Source organism: Pongo abelii, chromosome 1, assembly GCF_028885655.2.
Source record: "Pongo abelii isolate AG06213 chromosome 1, NHGRI_mPonAbe1-v2.0_pri, whole genome shotgun sequence".
Lineage (NCBI taxonomy): Eukaryota > Metazoa > Chordata > Mammalia > Primates > Hominidae > Pongo > Pongo abelii.
In genome coordinates this window covers 7,300,389-7,327,079 of record NC_071985.2, presented here as the reverse complement: position 1 = coordinate 7,327,079, position 26,691 = coordinate 7,300,389, and the positions used below count along the sequence as shown (strand labels likewise).

The following is a 26,691-nucleotide window of genomic DNA, read 5'->3' as shown; positions in this document are numbered from 1 at the left end:
CATTCGTTATATTTAATAAGACCATGTTTACAGAGTGCTTTATCAATTTATTGGTTGAAAGGGGCTCTCTAACAATAAATTTCCACCACTAAGTGGAGGCCAACCTTCAGCAGAAAGCTAGTCATCACCATTATTGCTGTGCAACAGATGGAGAGGCATGCTGCAGGCACAATAAAGAAGGAGAGAAGTGGACTATGAAATATAGGAAAATGAGGTTCACTAAAAAGGATATCAATGAAGTCCAAATGGCCTGCAATTGAAAAATAATCCAGTCCAAAATGAATGCTTTTCTGTGGCTGAATTGTATGTGCTTTATCTGTCAAAAATGTTCTAGAATAAATGAAAATATTCTCACCTCATTACATTTCCTAGGCATTGATTAATATTGCTAATCTCACTGTTTGGCTGTTTCCAAACCCAACTGCTTGGCTGAAACCCTTTGTGATTAGAAACTTCTAATATTATGTATTTATGAGATTCTTACTTCTGTTCCAGGATCTAGTGTTATGGACATGTATCCTTTGACTAGGATGATACAAGATACAAAACAGGTTCCTCACACTCATGAACGAGAAATCAATGTCATGCTTTACAACAAATATTTTCACCAAGTACTCACTATCTGCTCTGAATCCATAATTAGAGTAAGTACCTATTGGCTTTTCAAACAGAAAAAAGGCAATGCAGATATAATTTTCTCTTCTTAAAATAAATCATTGAGTGATTAAGCAAATGTAGCGGCACATATGATGAGACCATACATTAGAATGATTTTTAAGCTTTCATGAGTACGTGAAAAACCAGCATTTTAATTAAGCCAGTTCAGACTGCTTGCCATCAACCCACATGCTCAATTGAATAAACGCGACTAGTTTTCACAATCAAAATAGGAATTTTAAAGGAAATATATCAAGGAGACAGAACTAGTCTGCATTTTGATTTTTTTAAAGGAGTACGGGAAGAGGATTTATGTTAAGAAGGAAGGGGAACAAATTTATAGGTGTTTACTGTAACCCCTGTAGATTCAGAATACGTGCCAAGAGCCTTAAGTCTCTGTGATCTGCTTTAATCTTCACAACAGTTCTCTGTGGACAGATAAAGAGTTTTTATTTTAAAGATGAGGAAACTAGGGCTTAGAGAGATCAAGCAACATAGCTGGGATAAGCATGAGGGCTGGAATATGAACCCAAGTTTTTCTGATGTAAGCACCCATGCCCTTTCTGCTGCATTCCTCCAGCCCAGCTGCCAGAGGCATTTGAACCACAGCAACTCCATCTTGAATGAGGCTGGGTAAAATGAGGCTGAGACCTACTGGGCTGCATTCCCAGACGGTTAAGGCATTCTAAGTCACAGGGTGAGATAGGAGGTTGACACAAGATACAGGTCATAAAGACCTTGCTGATAAAAACAAGTTGCAGTAAAGAAGCCGGCCAAAACCCACCAAAACCAAGATGGCGACGAGAGTGACCTCTGGTCATCCTCACTGCTACACTCCCACCAGCACCATGACAGTTTACAAATGCCATGGCAATGTCGGGAAGTTACCCTACATGGTCTAAATAGGGGAGGTATGAATAATTCACCCCTTGTTTAGCATGTCATCAAGAAGTAACCGTAAAAATAGGCAGCCCTAAGGGGTTGTTTATGAAGTAGCCATTCTTTGTTCCTTTCCTTTCCTCGTAAACTTGCTTTCGCTTTACTCTGTGAAAGAATTGCCTTGAATTCTTACTTGTGTGAGATCCAAGAACCCTCTCTTGGGAGTCTGGATCAGGACCCCTTTCCTGTAACACGGCCATCACAGCATTTCCTAGAGGCCAGGGCTCCTGGCCATGCTAACCGTGTCTATCATTACAACCACTGAAGTCATCCGGCAGTGATGGCTGGAGGTGTTTGCTTCAGGTGTTGGTCCTTTCATTTCATGCATGCTCTCCAAAAGGAGACGTGTGGACTAGCAGACAGCATTCCTCTGGGGACCCTTCAAATTACCTCTCAGTCTCTGACTTCTGTGATTGTTTGCTAGAGATTTTCTCAAGTGAGAATCTCCTGAGTTCATTGTATTAGTGTATTTCTGGTAATGCCTAAAGAGAGAGGTAGAGGAAAACGAAAACTGAAACCTGTCCTGCTTTTGTGCAATCAGTATTTCATGCAGTCACCTCTTATGGGGAAAATGTCATCCCTGTGTGGGACGAAAGAGTGGAAGGACTACATGAAGGTGAATTTTCACGCCGGGTTGGCTGGAGAGGGATCACACTGCAGGCCGGGAGATGGGTGACCCCTGAGACCCATTCATGCAATGACCCACATTTCTTTCTCCCTTAAGAACCCCGTCTATAAGCAGGGACACGCAGAGGTTAAAAGTATGGACTCTAGGGCCAGACTGACTTCACTCTAATCCCAGCTCTACCACTTCCTGGCAAGTGGCCCTTCATTATCTGGCCCCCAGACTATCTCATCAGCTCCATCCCCTCCACACTCCCCCTCTTACCCAGCTGCAGTGGCTTGCTTTCCATTCCCTGGAGGAAAGATGAACTTTCTCACCCCTGGCACTTTGTATATGCTGTCCTCTCCGCCACAATACCTAGAGTGCAATCATTCTGTGTTGCCAGTTCCGTGCTGTCACTAACTGGCAGTGCAATTTACATCTGAACATGGCAACTCCATGAAGAAGGAGAGACTCAGACAGAAAATCTGCAGGTCTAAAGCCTCTACTGTGTTTCCAGAGAGAGATAATGATGACTCTTGAGTCTTGACATGTCTCTAGAATTTCTGATTACACCCATCCTAATTACACAGATGGCCTCCTCTGAGGTCAGTCTCTTTCTGTCTCTCTCTTTCTCTCTACGTATGTGTGTCTCTCTCCCATGCTCTCTCTCGCTGGGCCCACGTCTCTAGTCAGAACATTCCTAGGAAAGGTCAGTGAGCTCTTTCCTCAGGGTTCTTCTCTCAGGTCTCATGCTATTAACCACAGATCCTGTCCCATGATCCCTGGATAACTAGGATGAGTGTCACCAGGGAATAAATCCAGTTCATATTTCTTTTGTCTGCTGAGCTTGCAATTGTTCCATTGCTAACCTCGCTTCAAGCTTACAGTACCAACTGACCACTTCTTCCACGGCCAGGGGCTGCCTGGAATAGAGTCCCTGCTTGTCTCAGCCCCTACATTTGCAGCAGACACAGTCCGGGAGAGCACAGTAACTATTAAACACACTTTATCTTTTAGAACTTTCTTTGATCAAACCAACATTCAGGGCAGAGTGCTAGGAAATGTGTTAGATGTACACAGTTCCATTTTTGAGGCTGTTTTGAATATGATATAATTCTGATGAGAATTGAAAGGCTTCTTCAAAGGGATTACTTGATATTTTTGTTCTTTCCCATAGGTATGGGAACTCGAGACTGGGCTCCAAGTATACCAGATTTTAGAACCTCATGGTTTCAATACTGAAGTGACTTCTGCAGCTGTCGATGAAAGTGGATTTCTTTTTGCCACAGGAGCATATAATGGTCAGACTAACATCCAGAATGTGGCGTCCCTGCTTTAGTGTCCTGAGAATTTCTGCCAAAAACTCTTTCGTTCTTTAGGGTAGAAGGAGAGCATGAAGCAGGCTGGAATATGTCTGGCTGCCAGTGAAATTCCTGTGCCTGGGTAAACAGTGGTAGAGTCCCTTATCTAACAGGCATCAATGTCTTGATATGATGTTAAAAATAATTCCTCACATTGCATTTACATAGTTGCTTTAACAGTTTGCAGAAGTCTTTTGCATATGACATCTCATCTAATCTGTGTTGCACTGACTCATCCTATCGTTCCACTTTTGGTACCATCAGCCAAGAGACAGACATCGGATTCAGTGCTTGCTAACAATAGTTTTACCGACAGTAGATTTCTGGACCAGACAAAACATCCAGCCAACTTTGTCACATTACTCCTATATTGGAATTCTATATTGGCGTTGTTCATATGTCCAGCCTTCGTGAGGGCATGTGCCATGCCAAACTTGAGAGGATGCCAGGCCCAATTTGGGCTAGGACGTTTGATGTGCCTTACGCTATGGAGCACTGGTAGGACTTCCAGGAACTGAAGAGCTACAGACTGCCCTGCCTTTCACCCCACTCACGACATACTAAATGAAAGAACTGCTTTATCTAGACCATATGACCGATTGCATGAGCTACTCTGAACATATTTATCCTAGGCCTATAGGCATAAGCCAATTGATGACTCGAGTGAGCATCCTGATGTGTGAAAGTCTGACTTTTTTAAGTGTGAGCAGATGACAACAGCACGTGAAATAAAATCATGAATGCTGAGGTGATGGGGTATGAATAAATGCAACTGCCCTTCACATGGATCGGTTCTTGAGAAAGCAGTCTTAACTGTTCCATAAGCACACCCTCCATAGACATGAAATGTGGTTGCTGAAATTCTGAGCAATGTACACAATTATTATCACGCAGAAGCATTAAGCAATTCAATATATGACTGACAATAGTATTGTTTATATGCAAGCAAGCCATATTTTACATTGTTAGTTCTAGAACCTAGAATTCTTTCAGATATTGAGTTTGTCCTCCTCAAAGGTACATAAGTTAAATTTATTTTATTGTGTATATTCATTTGGAGTGAGAGTCTCACTGTGTTGCCCAGGCTGGTCTTAAACTCCTGGCTTCAAGTGATCCTGCCTCCTTGGCCTCCCGAGTTGCTGGGATTACAGGAGTGAGCCACTGTGCCGGGCCCTCTCTGTTAAATTGACAGAGATCCAGGACACCCTGGGAAGTGAGATTCTGACTCCCAGAGAAGTTCAAACCACAAGCCACTGGTCTCCTCTCATTATCACCCACCCATCACCTGGGAAAAGCTGAGGAGTACGTCTCCCTGCTCTCTGCTCCACTAAATCTGACTGCCCAAGTCCCAAGGTGGCAGGAAATCTGGACAAGGAGATTGTCCTCTGCATAACCCAGGAATGTATGAGAACACAATAATGTCTTTTAATTGTTTGTGTGACTGTTTTCCTATAATGCCACAGAGTCCTTGAGGGTAGGCACTATGATTATTCATTAAATATCCCCAGCTCCTACCACAGTGCTGGGTATATAGGGAGTATTTAATCAATGTTTAATGATGTTCCAACACATACTGGGGGTGTGAGTGTTGCTGATGGGGAGAACCTGGTGTAGGGGAAGGAAAACAGTGCAGTGAAAACACTCTGGGTGTCGAGCAGGATTTGAGCTGAGGGATAAGAAATGGGGTAGGGTTAAAGGAGGAGAGGAAAAGACCTGTGGTTCACTGGAGTCTGAACCTGAGGTGACCACTATAAAAGCCCATGTGAGAAGAGAATTCTCTACTCTGAGCAATGACCTAGAAATAGGCATTCCACAACTATACTGTTTATCATCCCTCTGGCCCCTTCTTCCAGGTCCCCCAAAGCAAATGAATGAAGTTAACAATAAAGAAAGTGTCTCCATCCATCTAAGCTGCTACAACGGAATACCATAGAGTGGGTGGTGTTTAAAAAAAAAAAGTTTATAGCAGATTTATTTATAATAACCAAAAACTGAAAAAAAATTTTTTTTCAACAGATGACTGGTTAGACAAACTGCAGTAGAACAATACAGTGGAATACTGTAGTTATTACAAGTAATACAAAGAAACAAACTAGTTATATTTGCATCAGTTTGAATGAATCTGAAAGGCACTAACAAAAGACAAAAGCCAATCTTAAAAGGTTACATATTCCATTTCAGTTCTTTTTTTTTTTTTTTGAGATGGAGTCTTGCTTTGTTACCCAGGCTGGAGTGCAGGGGCGCAGGGTCTCGGCTCACTGCAACCTCCGCCTCCTGGGTTCAAGTGATTCTCCTGCCTCAGCCTTCTGAGTAGCTGGGACTACAGGTGCCTGCCATCATGCCCAGCTAATTTTTGTATTTTTAGTAGAGACAGGGTTTTGCTGTGTCACCCAGGCTGGTCTTGGAACTCCTGACCTCAAATTATCTGCCCGCTTTGGCCTCCCAAAGTGCTGGGATTACAGGCATGAGCCACCGCACCCAGCCAATAACATTCTTAAAATAACAAAGTAAGATGTCCTCAAAATGACAAACTTTTAGATAAGTAAAACAGCTTAGTGATCACCAAACAGTGATGGTGGGGGTGGTGGTGACTATGAAGGTTAGCACAAGGAAGTTCCTGTGGATTGATGGAACATTTCTGTATATTGGTTGTGCAAATTTATACACACAGTAAAATTGTGAAGAACTAGACGCATACACACACACGAGTGCACATAAAAAACTGGTAAAATCTGGACAAGGTCTGTAGTCTAGTTAATGGGATTTTCTAATGTCAATTTGCTTGTTTTAGGATTATACTGTAGTCACATGGGCTGTAAGCAATGGGGGAAGTTGGGAAAAGGTACACAGGACTCTATTATTTTTGCAACTTTCTGTTTCTTTTTATTTTTCAAAGTTCAAAACAATGTAGAAAGTCAACAAATTTTGCCAAACACTGAAACACTGATACAAATCTTTAAATTTGTACATTAGTTGAGGTCTCAAATGTCATATATCAGATTAATTAAAATGCTTTAAGCACTATCAGAATTGGAGCAGACAGTGTCTCCTTGGTAAGTAATAAGATGGAAAGAGTGTTGGGCCCATACTGACATCTAGAAAAAAAGCAAGCTGATCTACGAAATCAGAACTTTTTCTTGAACCTATGCGAGAATCGATGCTGCAGGCAAATAGCCTGAAATAGAAGGAAAGACACAGGCACTTCCTGGGAAAGACAGGCACTTCCGGGGAAGGCAGGACACAATTACTGGCTTACCTAGGGCAGTGATAAGAAGGAAATTGGGCTGGCATTCAGGTGGGTGAGAATGTAGTCAAATTTGTAAGAATTGCTGAGATCTGAGTGTAGGATAGCATGAGAGTACAGCGCTTCTAAAAGCCAGAAACACAAAGGGAGTGTGCGTCCATTCCCATGCTCCTCACAGAGCTCGTCACATGTCACATAGTGCTGGCCTCCCTCATGGTGCAGATGTTGGGGAGAGGAACAGCCAACACTGTGGAGCCACAGAAAGTCCCACCAGCATCCGTCTTACCGACAAAGCAAAAGCCTAAGCCACTGAGGGAAGGGCAGCAAACCCTCCTGCTGATATTGTAGATGAACACCTATTGTAAGGGAGAAAAAGCTGAGCAAATTCTTCTCTACCTCTTGAGGGGAGGTAGGAAAACCTCCTGGGCTCAGACCATTTGACATGCCTTACCACTCAGGGCAGGAGGACTGGGGGTTTTTCAACAACAGAAATTGATTTCTCTCAGTTCTGGAGGCTGGGAAGTTCGAGATCAAGGCGCTGGCAGATCTGGTGTCTGGCAAGGGCCCGCCTCCTGGTTTATAGATGGTGCCTTCTCACTGTGTTCTCACATGACAAAGGGGCAAGGCAGATCCTTGGGGCCCATTTTGTTACTTACTTTTCTTTTTTCGTCTGAGCCACAGCAGATCTGAATTTGAGGCCTTTTTTATAAAGGCACTAATCCCATTCATGAGGGTTCTACCCCCATGACCTAATGATCTCCAAATACCATCACGTTGAGGATTAGGTTTCAAACAGAAAGTATAATTTTAAGTGTAAGAAAAACACCCGGCCAAGCAGGGTGGCTCCTGCCTGTAATCCCAGAACTTTGGGAGGCCGAGGAGGGCAGATCACGAGGTCAGGAGATCGAGACCATCCTGGCTAACATGGTGAAACCTCGTCTCTACTAAAAATACAGAAAAATTAGCAGGGTGTGGTGGTGGGCGCCTGCAGTCCCAGCTACTCGGGAGGCTGAGGCAGGAGAATGGTGTGAACCCAGGAGGCAGAGCTTGCAGTGAGCCGAGATCGCCACTGCACTCCAGCCTGGGCAACAGAGCAAGACTCTGTTTCAAAAAAAGAAAAAAGAAAGAAAGAAAGAAAGAAAAGAAAAACACTCGACACTTTTCTTTCACTTTCCTCCCATGTAACCAACAAAACCACTCCAAGCTTGGCAGTTTCTTACCGGCTGGGATTCCCTCCAACTTTTTATTATCTAATAAGAGCTAAAGTCCTAAAACATGTCAGCACATTAGGAATTGTGACAGATTACTGGAATGATCTTTCACTGTGAATAATAGTCGTGGCATGGTAGCGAATATTCCCATGTTCGGGACGGGGTGTTTAGCACACTGAGAAGCGTTGGGAGAATAAAAACAGAAGAGACTCACTTTAGAGCAAAAGCTTAGTAGGAAAGCCTGAGGATAGATTTCAAGGCGTTGCCTGGTCCTGTTTATTTTTTTTTTTCAGCCTGTGACAAATCAAGGCATACAGGAATAAATTTCATGCACAGCAAGCCTGGGAAGACTCACCCATCTGAGTAGGGAAGAAATACAGGATAAATTGTTGGCAGAAAGCTTTTGATCAGATGAATTTTCTCTGAGCGAAAAGCCAAGCTTTCTCTAAGTCATTTTTACCCATGTAGTCTTTTTCTCTGTATGCTCAGGAACAGTCAGAATCTGGGACTTTGGCAGTGGGCAGGAGATGAAAGTGTTGCCGGAGGGGAAAGACTGGAAGGAGGATGAGCACTGCCTACGACGCCTCATTTTCCTCAAGGCCCAAGAAAAACACCAGCACCTGGTCCTGGCCTTGGAGTGCAACGGGACTGTCAAAATGATCCAGGTTTACAATCCCATTTCATATTCGTACTGCAGGTGCCCTTTTTGAGAAAATCCAATGAGTCAGTAGATAATCCCCACCATGTAACTCCGCTCTTGGTAGCCAGCTGAAGATAGTATTTATCCTCAGCCTTCCTGTGATGCCCCTCATTAACTTTGCCCAGGTTCAAGCAAAGGGCAAAAAACAATCGCTGCCCGGCCACCGCATGCTGCCCGTCAAGCTTCCGCTGAAGGGTTAGTCAGGGTCTCCTAAGGCAGGTGTCAAGAAGGTTAAATTTATACTCAGCTGCCACCTCTGACATGCTTTATATGCTCATATGGGAATAATTCACTGGCAGAACTGCTTTCCAGCAGGCTCTGTCCCTTATAACCCATAATGCATTCAGAGATGCGCAAGTCACTTTTCCAGTTTGTCACCAAAATCGCTTTGTTTATTTTAAGGTCAATGATGCAATCTGCTCAGGGCTGTTTGGGGAGGATTGAGGTAGGCTAATTTATTTTTCCTATGACTCTGTTACCACCTCGGAATGCTAATGCCCTCTTCAGATTTATGATGAAGACTAGATCATTTATCCTGGCTACTGAGCGGATCTCACCCCATCACCTTGAACTCAAGGACTCATTGCCTTTATTATTCCCCTTTTGAAAGCTAAGATCAGAAAAGAAAACTCTTGTATAGCACAGCAATCATGAAGCACCAGCTTAAGATAACTGATGACCTAAGAATGGGGAAAAAGGAGTGGAAAAACTTCCCTGATGTAATATACTCTTCTCTTGTCTGAGCAATCCAAAACGGCACTGTAGAAAGGAATTTCTTAGTATACACTCTAAAATGAAATGAAATGTTGATTTTTGCTTTACAAAGTGCCATTGTTCATCAGGATGCCCTTCCTACCAGGCAATGTCTGTTGTCACAAATGCTCCTTTTTTAAGGGCTGCAAAAAGTAGCATGGAACTATTCACTCTCCAAAATTGTTTTTAGTTCTACTGTAGCATTTTTCACTTTGATTATTCTGGTTCTGCATTTAGAACCTGCAGATTGATCTTGGTAGGAACTGAAAACCTCTCTTATTTATATTTGTATTCTTGGCCATGCCCAGAGTAGGTGCTCATTAAGGATTGAAATAATTAAAAAAAAAAATAAAGAAAGAACCTCTTCTAAAGTAGACAATAGTACATTTATGAGGGGTATTTGGAGAACTTTTATTAATGTTGGAGCGGGCAGCTTTATAATATAATGTTGAAAGTATACTTATTTACTTATTATTATTAGTGTATTACTATTATTTACTTTATTATTATATCTGCCTATTTGAAATAAAATAATTTGATTTACATACTTATTTTCTAGAATACTTTCATTCATTCATTTTTTTCAGTGACCAGTTACCAAATATTTGCCATGTTCCAGAAGGATATTCCCTTTCACCATGAAATGCATAATTTAATAAGGGGGCAGTGATCCACCTACTGCAAGTGTTGTGAATGCTTTCACAAAGTGTCTCAGAAGCTTGTAAGGTGGGATGGTTGTCAGACTAATCTGGTAGCCAGGCCTTTTTTTTTTTTTTCAACTAAAAAGGGAACAAGCTTTATAATAAATTTATTTCCCTAAACTCCAAACCCCATTTCTCTGTTTGCCCAGAAACTGGAAGGTGAGCAGGTGGAAGTTGGAGCTGAGAGTGGAACGGAGGAAAGATAAACCAAACCTCTATCTCTCTATCTTCCTAGATTCCCAGCTGCCTTAAAAACAAAAAAACACCCCCACCCCCTCCCCCACAAAACCAAAAAGCCAAAACCTGCTTCAGTGATCACATTCGGTTATTCAGGAAACATCGCTGATGCATTATGAGCTGAGAAGGGTCTCCAAAGTATCATGTACTTTTAAATGTGTTCAGACAGTCCTTAACGGCTTAAATATAATCTCTCTCTTACACTTCTGTTCTTGGTTTTATTTCCTCAAGTCTCAGAAAAATGCTTGTGCAACTGCCCGCTCTGGGCACAAATCATCACTGTGCTGAATATTCTGGGCATGATTTCCTAGCCATGTAACAAGAGGGCAGACTGTAAATTGACTGGTCTATTAATACAACTTCATAGACAACAAGAGAAGAAAACAACAATTCTTCTCATAATCTCAGTTTTAAGGGGATAGAATTGCATTCTGCCTATATGAAACCTTTGGCAAATTTGAGATAAATTTGCCCCCAAGCCATTGTTGACAAAACCATAGGTTGGTGAGAGATTACTGTTCTAACATAATAAACAAAGCACTACGGGGGTTCCAGGAAGATGATTAATTGACCCCAAAATCATTCAAATTCTAAAGACCCACTTACTTCCCTTCCTTTTAACCACAGTGCTTTATGGATCTACTCATATGGCTGTATTTGTGTGTCCTTTAAAGTAAATGATCTTTCTTTATGAAGCAATTAACATAATAATGTTCTTAGCATTATATGAACTGCTGTTTTCCTAGATAATCAATTCCTAAAGACCTACCAGCCAATTCCAATATAACATAAAAGATTTCACCAATTAGAGATGAAATGTAGAAAACAAGGGTAACTTTTCACAAAGCTACTCTTACTTCATTTAAATTTTAAGATTATATCTTTCCTACTGTTTTATATTACTATAGCCTTTCTTTTCATAAAATAATGGCAGTAGAGTTTCCCATCTCCTTCTCCCTCATGTCCTCACTTGGTAAAATTGAATGTTAGTAACTCTAGGTCAATCTTCAAAAGATGTTTTGTAAATTCTGCTGCTCTGTGAATTCAGAAAGTCTGAGAGCCACTGTCATAGTAGGTTCCATTGAAACTGGTTAAGCTTATTAAAAACCACTGTCGGGCTGGGTGTAGTGGCTCATACCTGTGATCTCAGCACTTTGGGAGGCCAAGGCAGGAGGATAGCTTGAGGCTAGGAGTTTGAGACAAGTCTGGGCAACATAGTGAGACACCATCTCTACCAAAAAATATAAAAATTAGCCTGGCATGGTGTCACACACCTGTAGTCTCAGCTACTTGGGGAGCTGAGGTGGGAGGATTGCTTGATCCTGGGAAGTCAAGGCTGCAATGAGCCATGATTGCACCACTGCACTCCAGCCTGGGCGACAGAGCAAGACTCTGTCTCAAAAAGACACAAAAAAACCAAACCACTGTCAATAACTCATACCACCAGATGGGCACATAAATCTAACTAAGCTATTACTCAGTGTCAATATCTGGTCACTCTTGAGATATTGCTGAGATTCATTCCTTCTGTCCCACAATGGCACAAACTCTAAACAAAGAATCCACCAGTACGTAGGAGTACTATTGGCCCATACTTTTAAATTAACATGGATATGAAATAACAGAGGCCTTAGGGCAACATGTAAAATCAAAGCTTTAAAAAATGGAAGGACTTTTATCCATCAACTAGCTAAAGCCTTCATTTTGCAAATAAGAAAAATAGGGCCAAAGAAGGTATGTACCTTGCCCGAGGTCCCACAAGAACTAAGACTAGAAACCGGCTGTCTTCACTCCTAGACCAATATTCTCTCCACTTTTCCATAGCTGCTTTTCAACATAGAAAGAGTCCTGTTCTGCAAGCAAAATAATTGACCTTAAAATTTTGACTTTTATTCCCATATAACAATTCAAGAATTAAAAATTAATGGCCTCTCATAAATAATAACCAGTTAGAAAATATAAACATGGCCCAGCACGGTGGCTCACGCCTGTTATCTTAGCAGTTTGGAAGGCCAAGGCAGGCAGATTGCCTGAGGCCAGGACTTCAAGACCATCCTGGCCAATATGGCAAAACTGCATCTCTACAAAAAATACAAAAATTAGCCAGGTATAGTGGTGCGTGCCTGTAGTCCCACCTACTTCGGAGACTGAGGTGGGAGGATCACCTGAGCCTGGGAGGCAGAGATTGCAGTGAGCCAAAATAGCACCACTACACTCCAGACTGGGCAACAGAGCAAGGCACTGTCACACACACTCACGAAAGAAAACATTAAGATAGTACAGGTGGAATAAATGATCACATCACAATAGCAAACAAAAATATAAGTTACCTAAAATAAACATAGCAAGAACCATGCAAAAGTTTTGTGGAAATACATCTTAAAGGATGTGAAAAGAATCTGAATAAATGGACAGATATACCACATCCACAGATGGGATATGGCAAAGGTATCATTATTACATTCAAATTAAAAATAAAAGCTTGTCTAAAAAAACAAAGTGAAAAGACAAGTCACAGACCGTAAAAAGACCATTGCACCCCAGCTAAATGAAGAAGGGTTAGGAACCAGGATATATAAAGAACCTCCCAAAATGCAGGAAAAAAAACCCCACAAATTAGAAAAATGAACAAAGGACAGGTAATCTCCTGACCTTCTCTCCACTATTATCCTATGACCCTCCCATATCCCCCTCTCCGAGAAACACCCAAGAATGATCAATAAATACTTCATAAATTAAAAAAACAAAAAAAAAAACAAAAAAAAAAACAAAAAAAAAAAACAAAGGACAGGTAAGGAAATCCAGATGGCTCGCAGACACATGAAAAAATGTTCAACTCACAACAATCAGGGAAATATTATTAATGTAACTAATATGTTTAAAAATTAGTTTTATTGTTTTTTTAATTTTTTTAATAGTGGTAAATAGTTTTCATTTTTAGTATCTTTTTTTATATACTCTGAGGTTTGGGATACATGTGCAGGGTTTTTTTTTCCTTTTTTTCTTTCTTTTGAGATGGAGTTTCACTCTGTCACCAGGCTGGAGTGCAGTGGCATGATCATGGCTCATTGCAACCTCTGCCTTGAGTTCAAGTGATTCTCCTGCCTCAGCCTCCCGAGTAGCTGGGACTACAAGCACATGCTACCACGCCCAGCTAATTTTTGTATTTTCAGTAGAGACAGGGTTTCACCATGTTGGCCAGGATAGTCTCGATCTCTTGACCTCGTGATCCGCTGGCCTCAGCCTCCCAAAGTGCTGGGATTACAGGCGGGAGCCACCGCGCCTGGCCCGTGCAGGTTACGCAGGTATACATGTGCCATGGTGGTTTGCTGCCCCCATCAACCCGTCATCTACATTACGTATTTCTCCTAACACCATCCCTCCCCTAGCCCCCGACCCCCTGACAGGCCCCAGTGTGTGATGTTCCCCTCCCTGTGTCCATGTGTTCTCATTGTTCAACTCCCACTTATGAGTGAGAACATGTGGTGTTTGCTTATCTGTTCCTGTGTTAGTCTGCTGAAAATGATAGTTTCCAGCTTCATCCATGTCCCTGCAAAGGACACGAACTCTTCCCTTTTTATGGCTGCATAGTATTCCATGGTGTATATGTGCTACATTTTCTTTATGCAGTCTATCATTGATGGGCATGTGGGTTGGTTCCAGGTCTTTGCTATGGTGAACAGGGCTGCAATAAACATGTGTGTGCATGTGTCTTTATGGTAGAATGATTTATAATCCTTTGGGTATATACCCAGTAATAGGATTGCTGGGTCTAATGATATTTCTGGTTCTAGATCCTTGAGGAATTGCACACTGTCTTCCACAATGGTTGAACTAGTTTACACTCCCACCAACAGTGTAAAAGCATTCCTATTTCTCCATATCCTCTCCAGCATCTGTTGTTTCCTGACTTTTTAATGATTGCCATCTAACTGGCATGAGATGGTGTCTCATCGTGGTTTTGATTTGCATTTCTCTAATGACCAGTGATGATGAGCTTTTTTTTCATATCTTTGTTGGCCACATAAATGTCTTCTTTTGAGAAGTGTCTGTTCATATTCTTCACCCACTTTTTAATGGGGTTGTTTGTTGTTTTCTTATAAATTTGTTTAAGTTCCTTGTAGATTCTGCATATTACCCCTTTGTCAGATAGATAGATTGCAAAAATTTTCTCCCATTCTGTAGGTTGCCTGTTCACTCTGATGATAGTTTCTTTTGCTGTGCAGAAGCTCTTTAGTTTAATTAGATCTTACTTGTCAATTTTGGCTTTTGTTGCCATTGCTTTTGGTGTTTTAGTCATGAAGTCTTTGCCCATGCCTATGTCCTGAATGGTATTGCCTAGGTTTTCTTCTAGGGTTTTTACGGTTTTAGGTCTTACATTTAAGTCTTTAATCCATCTTGAATTAATTTTTGTATAAGGTTAAGGAAGGGGTCCAGTTTCAGTTTTCTGCATATATGGCTAGCCAGTTTTCCCAATGCCATTTATTAAATAGGGAATCCTTTCCCCATTGCTTGTTTTTGTCAGGTTTGTCAAAGATCAGATGGTTGTAGATGTGTGGCATTATTTCTGAGGCCTCTGTTCTGATCCATTGGTCTATATTTCTGTTTTAGTACCAGTACCATGCTGTTTTAGTTACTGTAGCCATGTAGTATAGTTCAAAGTCAGGGAGTGTGATGCCTCCAGCTTTGTTCTTTTTGCTTAGGATTTTCATGGCTATAGGGGCTCTTGTTTGGTTCCATATGAAATTTAAAGTAGTTGTTTCTAATTCTGTGAAGAAAGTCAATGGTAGTTTGATGGGGATAGCATTGAATCTATAAATTACTTTGGGTAGTATGGCCATTTTCACGATATTGATCTTCCTATCCATGAGCATGGGATGTTTTTCCATTTGTTTGTGTCCTCTCTTATTTCCTGAGCAGTGGTTTATAGTTCTCCTTGAAGAGGTCCTTCACATCCCTTGTAAGATGTATTCCTATGTATTTTATTCTCTTCGTAGTAATTGTGAATGTGACTTCCCTCATGATTTGGTTCTCTGTTTGTCTATTGTTGGTGTATAGGAATGCTTGTGATTTTCGCACATTTATTTTGTATCCTGAGACTTTGCTGAAGTTGCTTAAGGAGATTTTGGGCTGAAATGATGGGGTTTTCTAAATGTACGACTGTGTCATCTGCAAACAGAGACAATTTGACTTCCTGTCTTCCTATTTGAAAGGGTATTAAAAATTAGTTTTAAAGGGTCCCATTTCATATTCATCAGGCAAAACAACTAAGAAAATCAAATAATACCAAGTGTTAGCAAGAATATGAAGAAAGGGGAACTCTCATCTACTCCTGGTGAGAATGAACATAGCTAAACACTACCTAGAGAAGTGGTTTGGTGATAGCTAGTAAAGTTGAAGATGTGCATATCTTACAGTTAGGTCATTTTACCCCAGATATATGCTCTAGAAACTGTGCCACCTGTCTGTAAAGGAAAGCAGTACCAAATTGGCATCCTGAACATCCGTCAGTAGGGGAATGGATAAATAAATTGTAGTATGTTTATATTATACGATAAAGCAGTTAAAAATAAATGAACTGGAGTTCCATGAAATAACTTGTATAAATCTCAAAAATATCCTATTGAGTGAAATTAGAAAGTTGAAGAAGAATCCATACAGTTGGACAGCATTCATAAAATGGCTTAAAGTCTGAAAGCACTATCATGTATATGTAGAACGTATATGTATGTATATGTAGAAATATTAGAACTTTCATGACTAACATCATATTCACATTACTGGTTACTCTAGGGAGGGAAGAAAGAGGAATTATATTAATAAGCAAGGAATAGATGGGGCTGAAGATTTGGTAAAGCTAGATGGTGGATACATCAGTGTAGGTTCTATTTTCTCTATCTCTTTAAAACAGTTCAAAATAAAATAATTGAACTTTTCATGTACTCACTGGATTTCTATTAAAGGGTAAGGAAGATGATGTTTACCTCATGGTGATCTGGGAGCTGCCTGATGTTGTGCCTTTCCTACAAGATGGGAAACATGCTGTGCATCTGAGAATGTCTACTAGAGATAGGAACATGGCTATTCCTTTCCCAGATGTCGAGTTGATAGTTGAGAGGAACTTTTCTCAACCTACTGATGTAAGTTTCCTCTCTTGGTTTCTTTTTAACTTTTGCTTTTTGTTATGGAAATTTACAAACATATATAAAAGTACAGAAAATAATACAAAGAGCTTCTATGTGTTATCACTCAGCTTTGAGAACTTTCTGTATATGGCCAAACTTACTCTTTATTTCCACCTCTTCACCATGACCACCACCAATGGATTTGTTTTTTTTTTTTTTTTTTGAGACAGGGTCCTGCTCTGTTGCCCATGCTAAAGTGCAGTGGTGTGATCATAGTTCACTGCAGACCCCAACACCTGGGCTCAAGTGACCCTCCTGCCTCAGCCCCCCAAAACACTGGAATTACAGGCATAAGACACCGTGCCTGGCCCACCAATGGATTTTGAAGCAAATGTCAAACATTGTGTCATTTCTTCCCTTTATATTTCAGTATATATCTCTAAACAATAATGACTATTTCAAAAATAATACCATTATTTTCTAAAATATATTAAAAATAATTTGTAAGAAGTTGTTAACCTCATCACATATTCATTCAGTGTTCAAATTTTCCAGATATCCTTATAATTTCTTTCCTATGGTTGGTTTCAACAACCAAGATCCAAACAAGGTTTATTTGTTGCATTTGGTTGGAAAAATCTGTTAAATATCTTTTTTTTCTCTCCTTGCAATTTATGTCCTGAAGAAACTGGACAGTTGACGCCATAGTTTTCCACTTTCTGGATTTTGCTGATTGCACCCTCATGGTGTTATTTAAGAAGTTCTGCTGTACTTCCTGCAATCTGGTAGTTAAATCTGCTGGCTTAATTGACTACAACATTGATTTTTTTTTTCTTTAGCAAGACTCCTTTATAGGTGCTGTCCTGTATTCCATCAAGATTCTCATAATGACCGGTTGTCTTTTTTTTTTGTATCTCAGCAGCCATTGATGATCACTACCTAGGTCTATTATTTTCATTTGAAGTCGCCATGCTGCCTTTCTGCTTCATTTATTACTGGAAAGTGTTTAAAGAAAACCTCTCATTTATCAAATATTTGGTTACACTGAGGTACAGTTTATATAGAAAAGCAAACTAATTGATGATTTGCTCCTTATATTTATCAGTTTTAAAGTGAAGAATAGGTTTCCCAGCATCTTCCAAATGTGGTCCATGAATTTTGTTTACTTAATATCATTATTGACTCACAAATTTAAATGCTCTTGATGTGTTTCAGTCAATTTAATTTGTTATTATTATTGATGCCCAAACTGTCCCATCTGAAACTGGCTGGAGCCTCTTCAGGCTCCTGAGCTCCTCTGATGTGACCTCAGACGTTCTGGATAGCTTCCAGGTATGACAAGATGATCCAGGCTCATCTTGTACATTTCTTTCCAGATCTAAAATCCACTATTTCTCCAATGTATTCTACTTCTTTTTAGTGGGAAATTGTATTTTAAAAAACCACAACCTGGGTTCTAGAGATGCCCATTACCACTAGGTTGGTTCTTATTTTTAGACTTTTTCAATAGACAGCTAGGAAAAAACATTAAGAGAAAAAAACACTACTATTTTGCACTGATATTCCCAATTCAAATGTAAGGTTATATGGCTTTTACTAATTTTATTTTATTTTATCTCTTTCTGTCAGAAAATTTTGATTTCTAATGATAGAAGCATCATTACTTTTTTGCTTTATGCTATTATTTATATAATGTATTCTTCTACATAATATACAGGTTCTTTATGTCATTTTATATGCTATCATTGTACATTACATTATATTCTAGTTTCAGAAAACAATAAAATTACTAGCAACATGATACCTAACACAGCTCAAAATCTTGCTTTTTTTGCAGTTCTTTTTGTCCTTAGGGTGTATAGCATGTGGAATGTACTGTCAAATTACTGTGCTTTAAAATTGCTTAAAATAATTCCTTGTACCACCAACTCTATACACAGTTAATTTTGCTTCCTTTTTAAAATGTATTGTGTTTTAAAAATTCAGTTTTTATTGTTATGTAAAACATTTATATATTTCTAAGATCAAATTACAAAACAAGTTCTATTCTGAGCTACAAAACAAGGTCTATTGTATTCCTGTTCTTTCCACCTTGTTCTCTCCTTAACCTATAGTTAATTTTTTGTTTTTAAGTTTTTGGCTTATGCTTCCATGCTGTTTTTAAAAAATATAATCAAATACTTGGTTCCCTCTCCACCTTCTTAAGCAAATGATAGAATACTATTTACATCTTTGTATTCCTTGCTTTATTTAATAATCTATTCTGGAGACCATTATAAGCAGTATATAGAGATCTTCATCTTTCTTTTTTTTTTAATTGTGGTAAAATACACATAAAGTAATATTTACCATTTAGACTATTTTTAGGTGTACAGTTAACGACATTAAGTATATTCACATTGTTGTGCAACCTTCATCACCATGCATCTCCAGACACTTTCATCTTGCAAAACTGAAACTCTGTTTATTAAACAATATATCCCTATTTCCCCTTCCCTCCAGCTCCTGATAACCAGCATTCCAATTTCCATCTCTATGAACTTACACTGAGGATCTCATATAAGCAGAAACATATGGTATTTCTCTTTTGTGACTGGTTCGTTTCACTCAGCATGATGTCCTGAAGGTTCCTCTATGTGTAGCGTATGTCACAGCGTCCTTCCTTTTAAAGGCTGAACATTATTCCGTTGTATGCATAGAACACATGTTGTTTACCCATTCATCCATCAATGGATACTTGGGTTGCTTTCACTTTTTTGCTATTAATAGAATGCTGCCATGAACATAGGTGTAGATGTATTTCATTTGTCTTTTTGAAAATGCTATAGTATTTCATGTGAATAGATGTACCACTGTCTATTCAACTAGTCCCCTGTAGGTGGCCATTTGGGTTGCTTTTAATCTTTTCCAATTAAAAGTCGTGCTGCAACAAATAGCCATATATATATATATATATATATATATATATATATATATTTATATGAAAAAGACTTATGATTATTTCCAAGAAGTAGTTCCTGATAAACCAGAAGCCTCATCTACACCCAGCTTCCCAGAACTTAGCATTGTCATGGCAAAGAAGGCCATACACAAAATGAAAACACTAATAAGAAGCTGGAAAAAATATGTGGAACTTATATCACAAAAGGACTAATATCCATAATATATCTTCCTAATATCTAATATACAGCAAACTTTTAAAACATTAGAAGGAAAAGAACAACTTAGATAGAAAATTGACAAAAGATATGAAGAAATAGTCCAAGCGTGTATTAGCAAGATGCTCCACTCACTCATTATAAGATAAATGCAAATTAAAGTATATACATATGTTATGAAATATATATATACTTTATGATATACATATATACATATATATATATAGAGAGAGAGTTGGTTTCCATTTTTGACAGTGTGTCTTTGGGATAGATTCCAAGAAGAGGGACTGGTTGCTGTGTCAAAAAGTAAATGCTAATATAATCATCCTAGACATTACCAAACTCCCCTTCACAGAAGTTACACAGCTCTGCACTGCCACTAATATGTGAGACTGCCTGTTTCCCCACAGCCTTGCCAACAGTGTATATTATAGTCAAACTTTTGAACTTTTTCAAATGTAGATGAGAAATCAAAACAAGTGCCTTTATACTTGAACAAGTGAGAGCAAAATGAGAAGACTTTTAAAAAGATAAAAACCTATGAAAAGAGAAAGCTGGAATTTTATTAACTGACATTGAAAAATCTAGTTAAAATTACATGATGTAAAAATAGTGAAATAATAATTGGCCAGAAAAAAATGAACAACCATTCTATGACCTTTAATATAGCCCCAAACTTACCCTTCTTGTTAAAATATAATTTGGTATACTTTAATTTGCATTTATCTTATAATGAGTGAGTGCAGCATCTTTTTAATACACATATGGACTATTTGTTCATATCTTTTGTCAATTTTTCTATCTAGGTTGTTGTTCTTTTCCTTCTAATGTTTTGAAAGTTTGTTGTATATTAGATACATTAGATATATATATATATGTATATATAGATAATTAGGAAGATATATTATGGATATTAGTCCTTTCTGAAAGATTTCTCGGTAGCATGTGATGCTGTTTGATATAGCATTTTACCCACACTAAAATTTCTTTCAAAAATTGGTGTTAATTCTCTTAAACCGTGCCTCTGCCCAGTCATCTAAGTTTAGGTAATATCCTAAGTCCTTTGTTGTCATTTCAGCAATATTCACAGCAGATTCCATCTTAAGAGACAACTTTCTTTGCTCATCCATGAGAAGCAACTCATCCATTCAAGTTTTATCGTGAGATTGCAGCAAGTTAGGCTTCGCTTCTAATTCTAGTTCTCTTGCTATTTCTACATCTTCAGTTACTTCCTCCACTGAAGTCTTGAACCCTTCCAAATATCTTTGAGGGTTAGAATCCTCTTCTTCCAAATTCCTGTTCATGTTGCTATTTTGACCTCCTCCCATGAATCACAAATGTCTTAATGAAAACTAGAATGGTGAATTCTTTCTGGAAAGTTTTCAATTTACTTTGAGCAACCAGATTTATCATAGGAATCACTATCTATGGCAGCTATAGCCTTACAAAATGTATTTCTTAAATAATAAGTCTTGAAAGTCAAAATTTCCCCTTGATCCATGGGCCACAGAAGGAATACTGTATTCACCGGCATGAAAACAACATTCACGTTGTACATCTCCATCAGAGCTCCTGGGTGCATTTTCAATGAGCAGTAATATTTTGAAAGGAATCTTTTTTTTTCTGAGTAAAGTAGCTGTATATGTTGAATTCAACAACTTAATTTAACATCTCTTCAGAAAGCTATTTTTGTGATATGCTTACACCTCCTCAACAAGGCAGGCGCATGTGTGCATGTCTGAGGGATGAAGTGTTTGGGGCATATGTTTGAGGCTGAAGAATAGAGAATAAGAAAACTGTACCTTTTGTTCCTAAAAAAATTCAAACCAATTGTTTTTTTAATGAGGATCTTCATTAACTTTTTTGATTTACTCTAATATTAGAGTACTCTAATCAAACCATTTGCACTTTTCAGCTTTTAGAGAGATAAGTGGTCAGACACTAAAGAATGGAAGAAAACTGCAAGTTACAGCAGGATCAATTGAGAAAAGTCTTCAGTTTTTTTTCTCCCTGACATTAGCAAAACAACCATAATATAATTTATTTCCTTTTTTATTATTATTAATCATAAAGCTTCCTTGCAAAAAAAAAAATATAGAAGAATAATATAGCTGGTTTATGGAATTTGGAAAGAATTATTCTGTCATAGAATGGAGAGATACTGTATTAGTTTTCCTCATATTGAAACAAATGTCAGTTTGGAACTGCAATTTGAATGTCATTAATTGCTAGTGTAAATGATAAGTAGGTTTTATTCTTAGCTAAAAGCCCTTTGAAATCAATATACACAGTGACTATGTCATAATAACGTTATCATGTAATGTGCACAAAAGACAGAACAAAATGCATGTCCTCATAGAGTAATTCTAGCCTACTTCCCTTTTCAACTCTACATATCATTGGAAACACTAGGTTCAATTACATGTATTTGATATATGAAATCTTATTTATCGCTAATAAAAACAGAAAGAAGATGACTGCATAGTGAGTCAGAACCAGGCAGTTAGCAAATAATTGCGTAGGTACCAAAAAATGATTGCTTAAAAAAAAAAGAAAAACTATTGTGATAAATTATAAACTATTGAAGCACAATAAAGTGCCTTTTAGGCTTTTAATGTAAAGTAAATTATCTCCAATTTTGAATCTTTATTTTTTGTAGTTATCATAATTATCATTATAGCACTTCCTTTTTGCAACAGACTTTAAAATTATAGATTGAAAGTTTGCAAAAGTCGGCCAGGCACAGTGGCTCACACCTGTAATCCTGGCACTTTGGGAGGCCAAGGCGGGCAGATAACTTGAGGTCAGAAGTTCCAGACCAGCCTGGCCAGCATGGTGAAACCCCATCCTTAATAAAAATACAAAAGTTAGCCAGGTATGGTGGCGTACGCCTGTAATCCTAGCTACTGGGGAGGCTGAGGCATGAGAATCACTTGAACCTGGAAGGCGGAGGATGCAGTGAGCTGAGATCATGCCATTGCACTCCAGCCTGGGCAACAGAGCGAGACTCAGTCTCAAAGAAAAGTTTGCAAAAGTCAATTAGGAAAAAAATTTGATTGTGCATGGAATTCCTCTCCCTAAAACTGTTTTATTTAGGAAGCACTTTTTATTGAATACCTGCCACGTATCATGCGTTGTTCTTAGCACTGGGAATGTCAAGATTAATGAGGTATAGTACCTGCGCTGTAGAAGTACAGCAGAGATCCCGGAGGGCTGGGGAGAGGGGGAGGTTTTTGAAGAGGATAATTGCTGAATTATAGCTAAAGAACTATCAGGAGTTAGCTTGGCTCAGATAGGCAGTTTCTAGAGGGTAGTGAAAAGACAGTGAATCTCAAGTGGAAGAAGGTAATGTGAACGAAATAATGGAGGTAAAATATTGCATGGTTTGTGAAGGATAACTACAAGTATCTCAGTGTGGCTGGAGTAATACTGGGAGTAGTTAAAAATGAAGACAAACAAATAGGTAGGGACCAGTCCATGCTTACAAGAATAAGGAGCTACAGTATCCTATAACAAATGGAAGGCCATCGAAGGGCTTTAAATGAGAAATGACACGATCAGGTTTGTGTTGTGGGCAGCTCATCTTTGATGCTGCCTGGATGACAGATTTGACAGGGACAGGACTAAAGGCAGAAGATTCAGGCAACAGGCTACTTCTTGTTTTAGTTAAAAGATATAAGGATGACCAGGCTCAGTGGCTCACACCTGTAATCTCAGCAATTTGGGAGGCCAAGGTGGGAGGATCACTTGAGGCCAGGAGTTTGAGACCAGCCTGGGCAACATAGGCCCCATCTCTACAAAAAAATTTTAAAAAATTTAAAAAAATTAGTTGGGTGCAGTGGTGTGTACCTTTAGTCAAGCTATTTGGGAGGCTGTGGTGGGAGGAATGCTTGAGCCCAGGAGTTCGAGGTTGTAGTGAGCTATGATTGCACCACTGCAGACCAGCTTGAGTGACAGATCAAGACTCTGTCTCTAAAGAAATTTACAATGAAAAAATAATAAAAGATATAAGGTCATGATAATAAAAGATATAAGGTCATGATAATAAAAGATATAAGGAGGTGCTGCAGAAGAAAATGTTTTGGTCTCAGAAATATCTAGGCAGTAAAAGTAGCATAACTTGCAATAGACACCATGCAGTTGGGAGAGGAGGGCACTGAGAGAAAGGAAGGAAAGAAGGACTATTCCAGGATTTCTAACTTGAATGATGAACTGAAAAATAGTGCTAACCAATGAAATAAAGAATAGAAGACTGGGCACTATGGCTCATGCCTATAATCCCAGCACTTTGGGTGGGTGAGGCAGGTGGATTACTTGAGCTCAGGAATTTGACACCAGCCTAGCAACATAGTGAGACCTTGTCTCTACAAAAAAAATCAAAACATTAGCCAGGCATGGTGGCACCCACCTGTAGTTCCAGCTACTCCAGAGCCCAAGGTGGGAGGGTCGCTTGAGCCCAGGAAGTCGAGGCTGCAGTAAGCTATGATCATTCCACTGTACTCCAGTCTGGGCAACAGAGGGAGATCTGTCTCTGAAAAAAAAAAAAAAAAGAATAGAGCAAAGAAACATGCTTAAAGGAGGTGATAAGTTACATATATTAACATTGAGATACCTGTAAAATGTCTAAGTAATTAAACATATAAGCCTGAAGCTTGTAGGAGAGGACTGGACTAGATAATTAGGTCATTAGCATTGAGATATTTGAAACATAATCTGTGATTCCTCAGAAAGAGTTGAAAAAAAAAAAAGAAAATGAATTTGAGATAAACCCCAAAAATATTAATATTTAAAAGGCTGGCAGAGCAAGAGGGTACCAAGTAGGAAACAGAAAAAGAAAAGTCGTAGAGACACAGCAAAACCAGCAAAGCCTGGAGTCAAGGACGTCAGGAGAGTAAGGAGTTTCAGGAAGGGGAGAGCAACTGAGAGTGGTAATTGACAGTGGTAATAGACCTCTCCTCTTATTTAAATGTCACTCTTCTATGATCCTGTCAAGTTTTATGCATGCCTCCCTCCGATACAGCACTTTCACATTGCACCGTAATCAACACTTTATCTGAGTACTTTAAAGTATTATGTTTCTCCAGATCACAGATGTCCTACTTGACTTTGTATTCCAAATATCTAACATAGTAGATATCTAACAAATATTTGAGGCAAGACAATTGAAAAATATCTTAGTGATAAATAGGAAAAGCTATCACAGGGTGTTATGAAGCAGAAGCCAATGAAATTTGCTGAGTGAAAGAAAAGTCAGTAAGTGGAAACAACGAACGTAGAATATCCTTTCAAAAAGTTTGAAGGGAAGAGGAAGACGGGAAGTTAATCTAATAGTTGGGAAGAAAGAATAAATAAGGCTGAGAAAAAGCAGCCAGTAAAGAGGAAGAGTATATATTTGTTGCTTTAATGAATTCTGCCAGTTAAAAATTTTAGTACAAGAAAAATAAGATTTTACTAAATTTCATGCTCTGATATTAAAAATATATATAATAAGGCATTTTGTTTTAAGTTGATGACAATTACAAAGTGTACACATGGCGTTTGTACCGTGAATCATGAATACTATATTTATGGTGTTCTGTTTCCTTCGTTCTTCAGAATCCCGCCATGGATTTATTACGAGTGAACTGCATTGATTTACTACAAGTAGAAGGATATAATTTGATAGCAGCTGGAACCTTAAATGGCGTGATCATCTTATGGAATTTTGTGACGTCTACTGTCAAAAAAGTGTAAGTTGTGTATTATCCTTAAACAATGTAAAAGCTTTACTGCAGAAGGGCTCAGTAGCATGCAACACTCAGGGAAGGGCTGGGCGCGGTGGCTCAGGTCTGTAAACCCAGAACTTTGGGAGGAGGATCACTTAAGGCCAGGAGTTCGAGATCAGCCTTACCAACATGGTGAAACCCTGTCTCTACTAAAAATACAAAAATTAGCAGGGCGCAGTGGCGCCTGCCTGTAATCCTAGCTAATGGAGAGGGTGAGGCATGAGAATTGCTTGAACCTGGGAGGTGGAGGTAGCAGTGAGCTGAGATCACACCACTGCACTACAGCCTGGACGACAGAGTGAGTGAAACTCAGTATAAAAAAACAAAAAACAAAAAAACAAAAAAAACCTCAGGGGACAAAAAAGCAATACATAAAAATGGTGATAACTTCCAAGGCAGGCCTTCCTGGAAGTTATATTCATGAACGGACTGTGTTCTAAGTGTCTAAATCCCAGGATGATGTAAGTAAGGTGAACTGTAAGCATCTATATTCCCAAGAGCTTTGATCTTTACTATTCTCACCTAGTATATGCTTTTCATGTGTGATCTTGCCCAAATTTATGACCTCAACAAATAATTAAAATACATAACAACTTCAAACTAATCTCTCTAGAGCTTCAAACACACATAACCAATTGCCTACTGGCAATTTTCATCTGATTGTTACCAAGACCCTCAAAGCCCTACATGCCTGAAACATCTTCCCAACCTACTCCCCGCTCCCAAACTTCTCCCCTTCCTGTATCCCCAGTGCCACCACCATCTATCTACTCAGCCACCAAAGTCACATGGTGAGAAGACTCCTGGGTAGCATGTCCTTCTCATTCACCACCTCAACATGTCTGATTTATTACAGATTGGGGCTAACAAGGGCCAATGTGGTAGATGCAATTATTCCTCTCAACCAATTAGATTTATTCTGGACTATGGCCAAGATCTTACCCTCCCCATACCATCCACTTCTCAATGTTTTTTTTTTTTTTTTTCCCATTTGTTGAGAAGGAACTAAAGTAACACTGAATGATTTGTTTGGATGGATTGTAAATAATAAGTTGTCCCCAGCTGTGTAACTGGAACGTGTGCAAGGGCCATGTGTGGCCACCCTATGGCAAGGGGGTTTGGAAAATTTTACTTACAGATACAAGATGGCCAAGAACCTTAATAATGAATGAAAATAAAATAAAGTTTATCTAAGCATTTGGGGGACGGGAAGAGATATAAAAGAGGAGAGAA

General features: G+C 39.0%; 1 protein-coding gene across 3 annotated transcripts in view; it reads left to right on the top strand.

Moving 5' to 3' along the window:
• The window catches only part of WDR64 (WD repeat domain 64), a 151,293-nt gene that overhangs the window by 89,302 nt on the left and 35,300 nt on the right, over window positions 1-26,691 (top strand). For all 3 annotated transcript variants that reach the window (XM_054560845.1, XM_054560850.1, XM_054560856.1), the window contains 5 exons: window positions 496-644; window positions 3,381-3,504; window positions 8,509-8,684; window positions 16,374-16,550; window positions 25,289-25,422. In XM_054560845.1, the coding sequence (XP_054416820.1) occupies window positions 496-644; window positions 3,381-3,504; window positions 8,509-8,684; window positions 16,374-16,550; window positions 25,289-25,422 (760 nt within the window). The remainder of the gene's footprint in view (window positions 1-495; window positions 645-3,380; window positions 3,505-8,508; window positions 8,685-16,373; window positions 16,551-25,288; window positions 25,423-26,691) is intronic.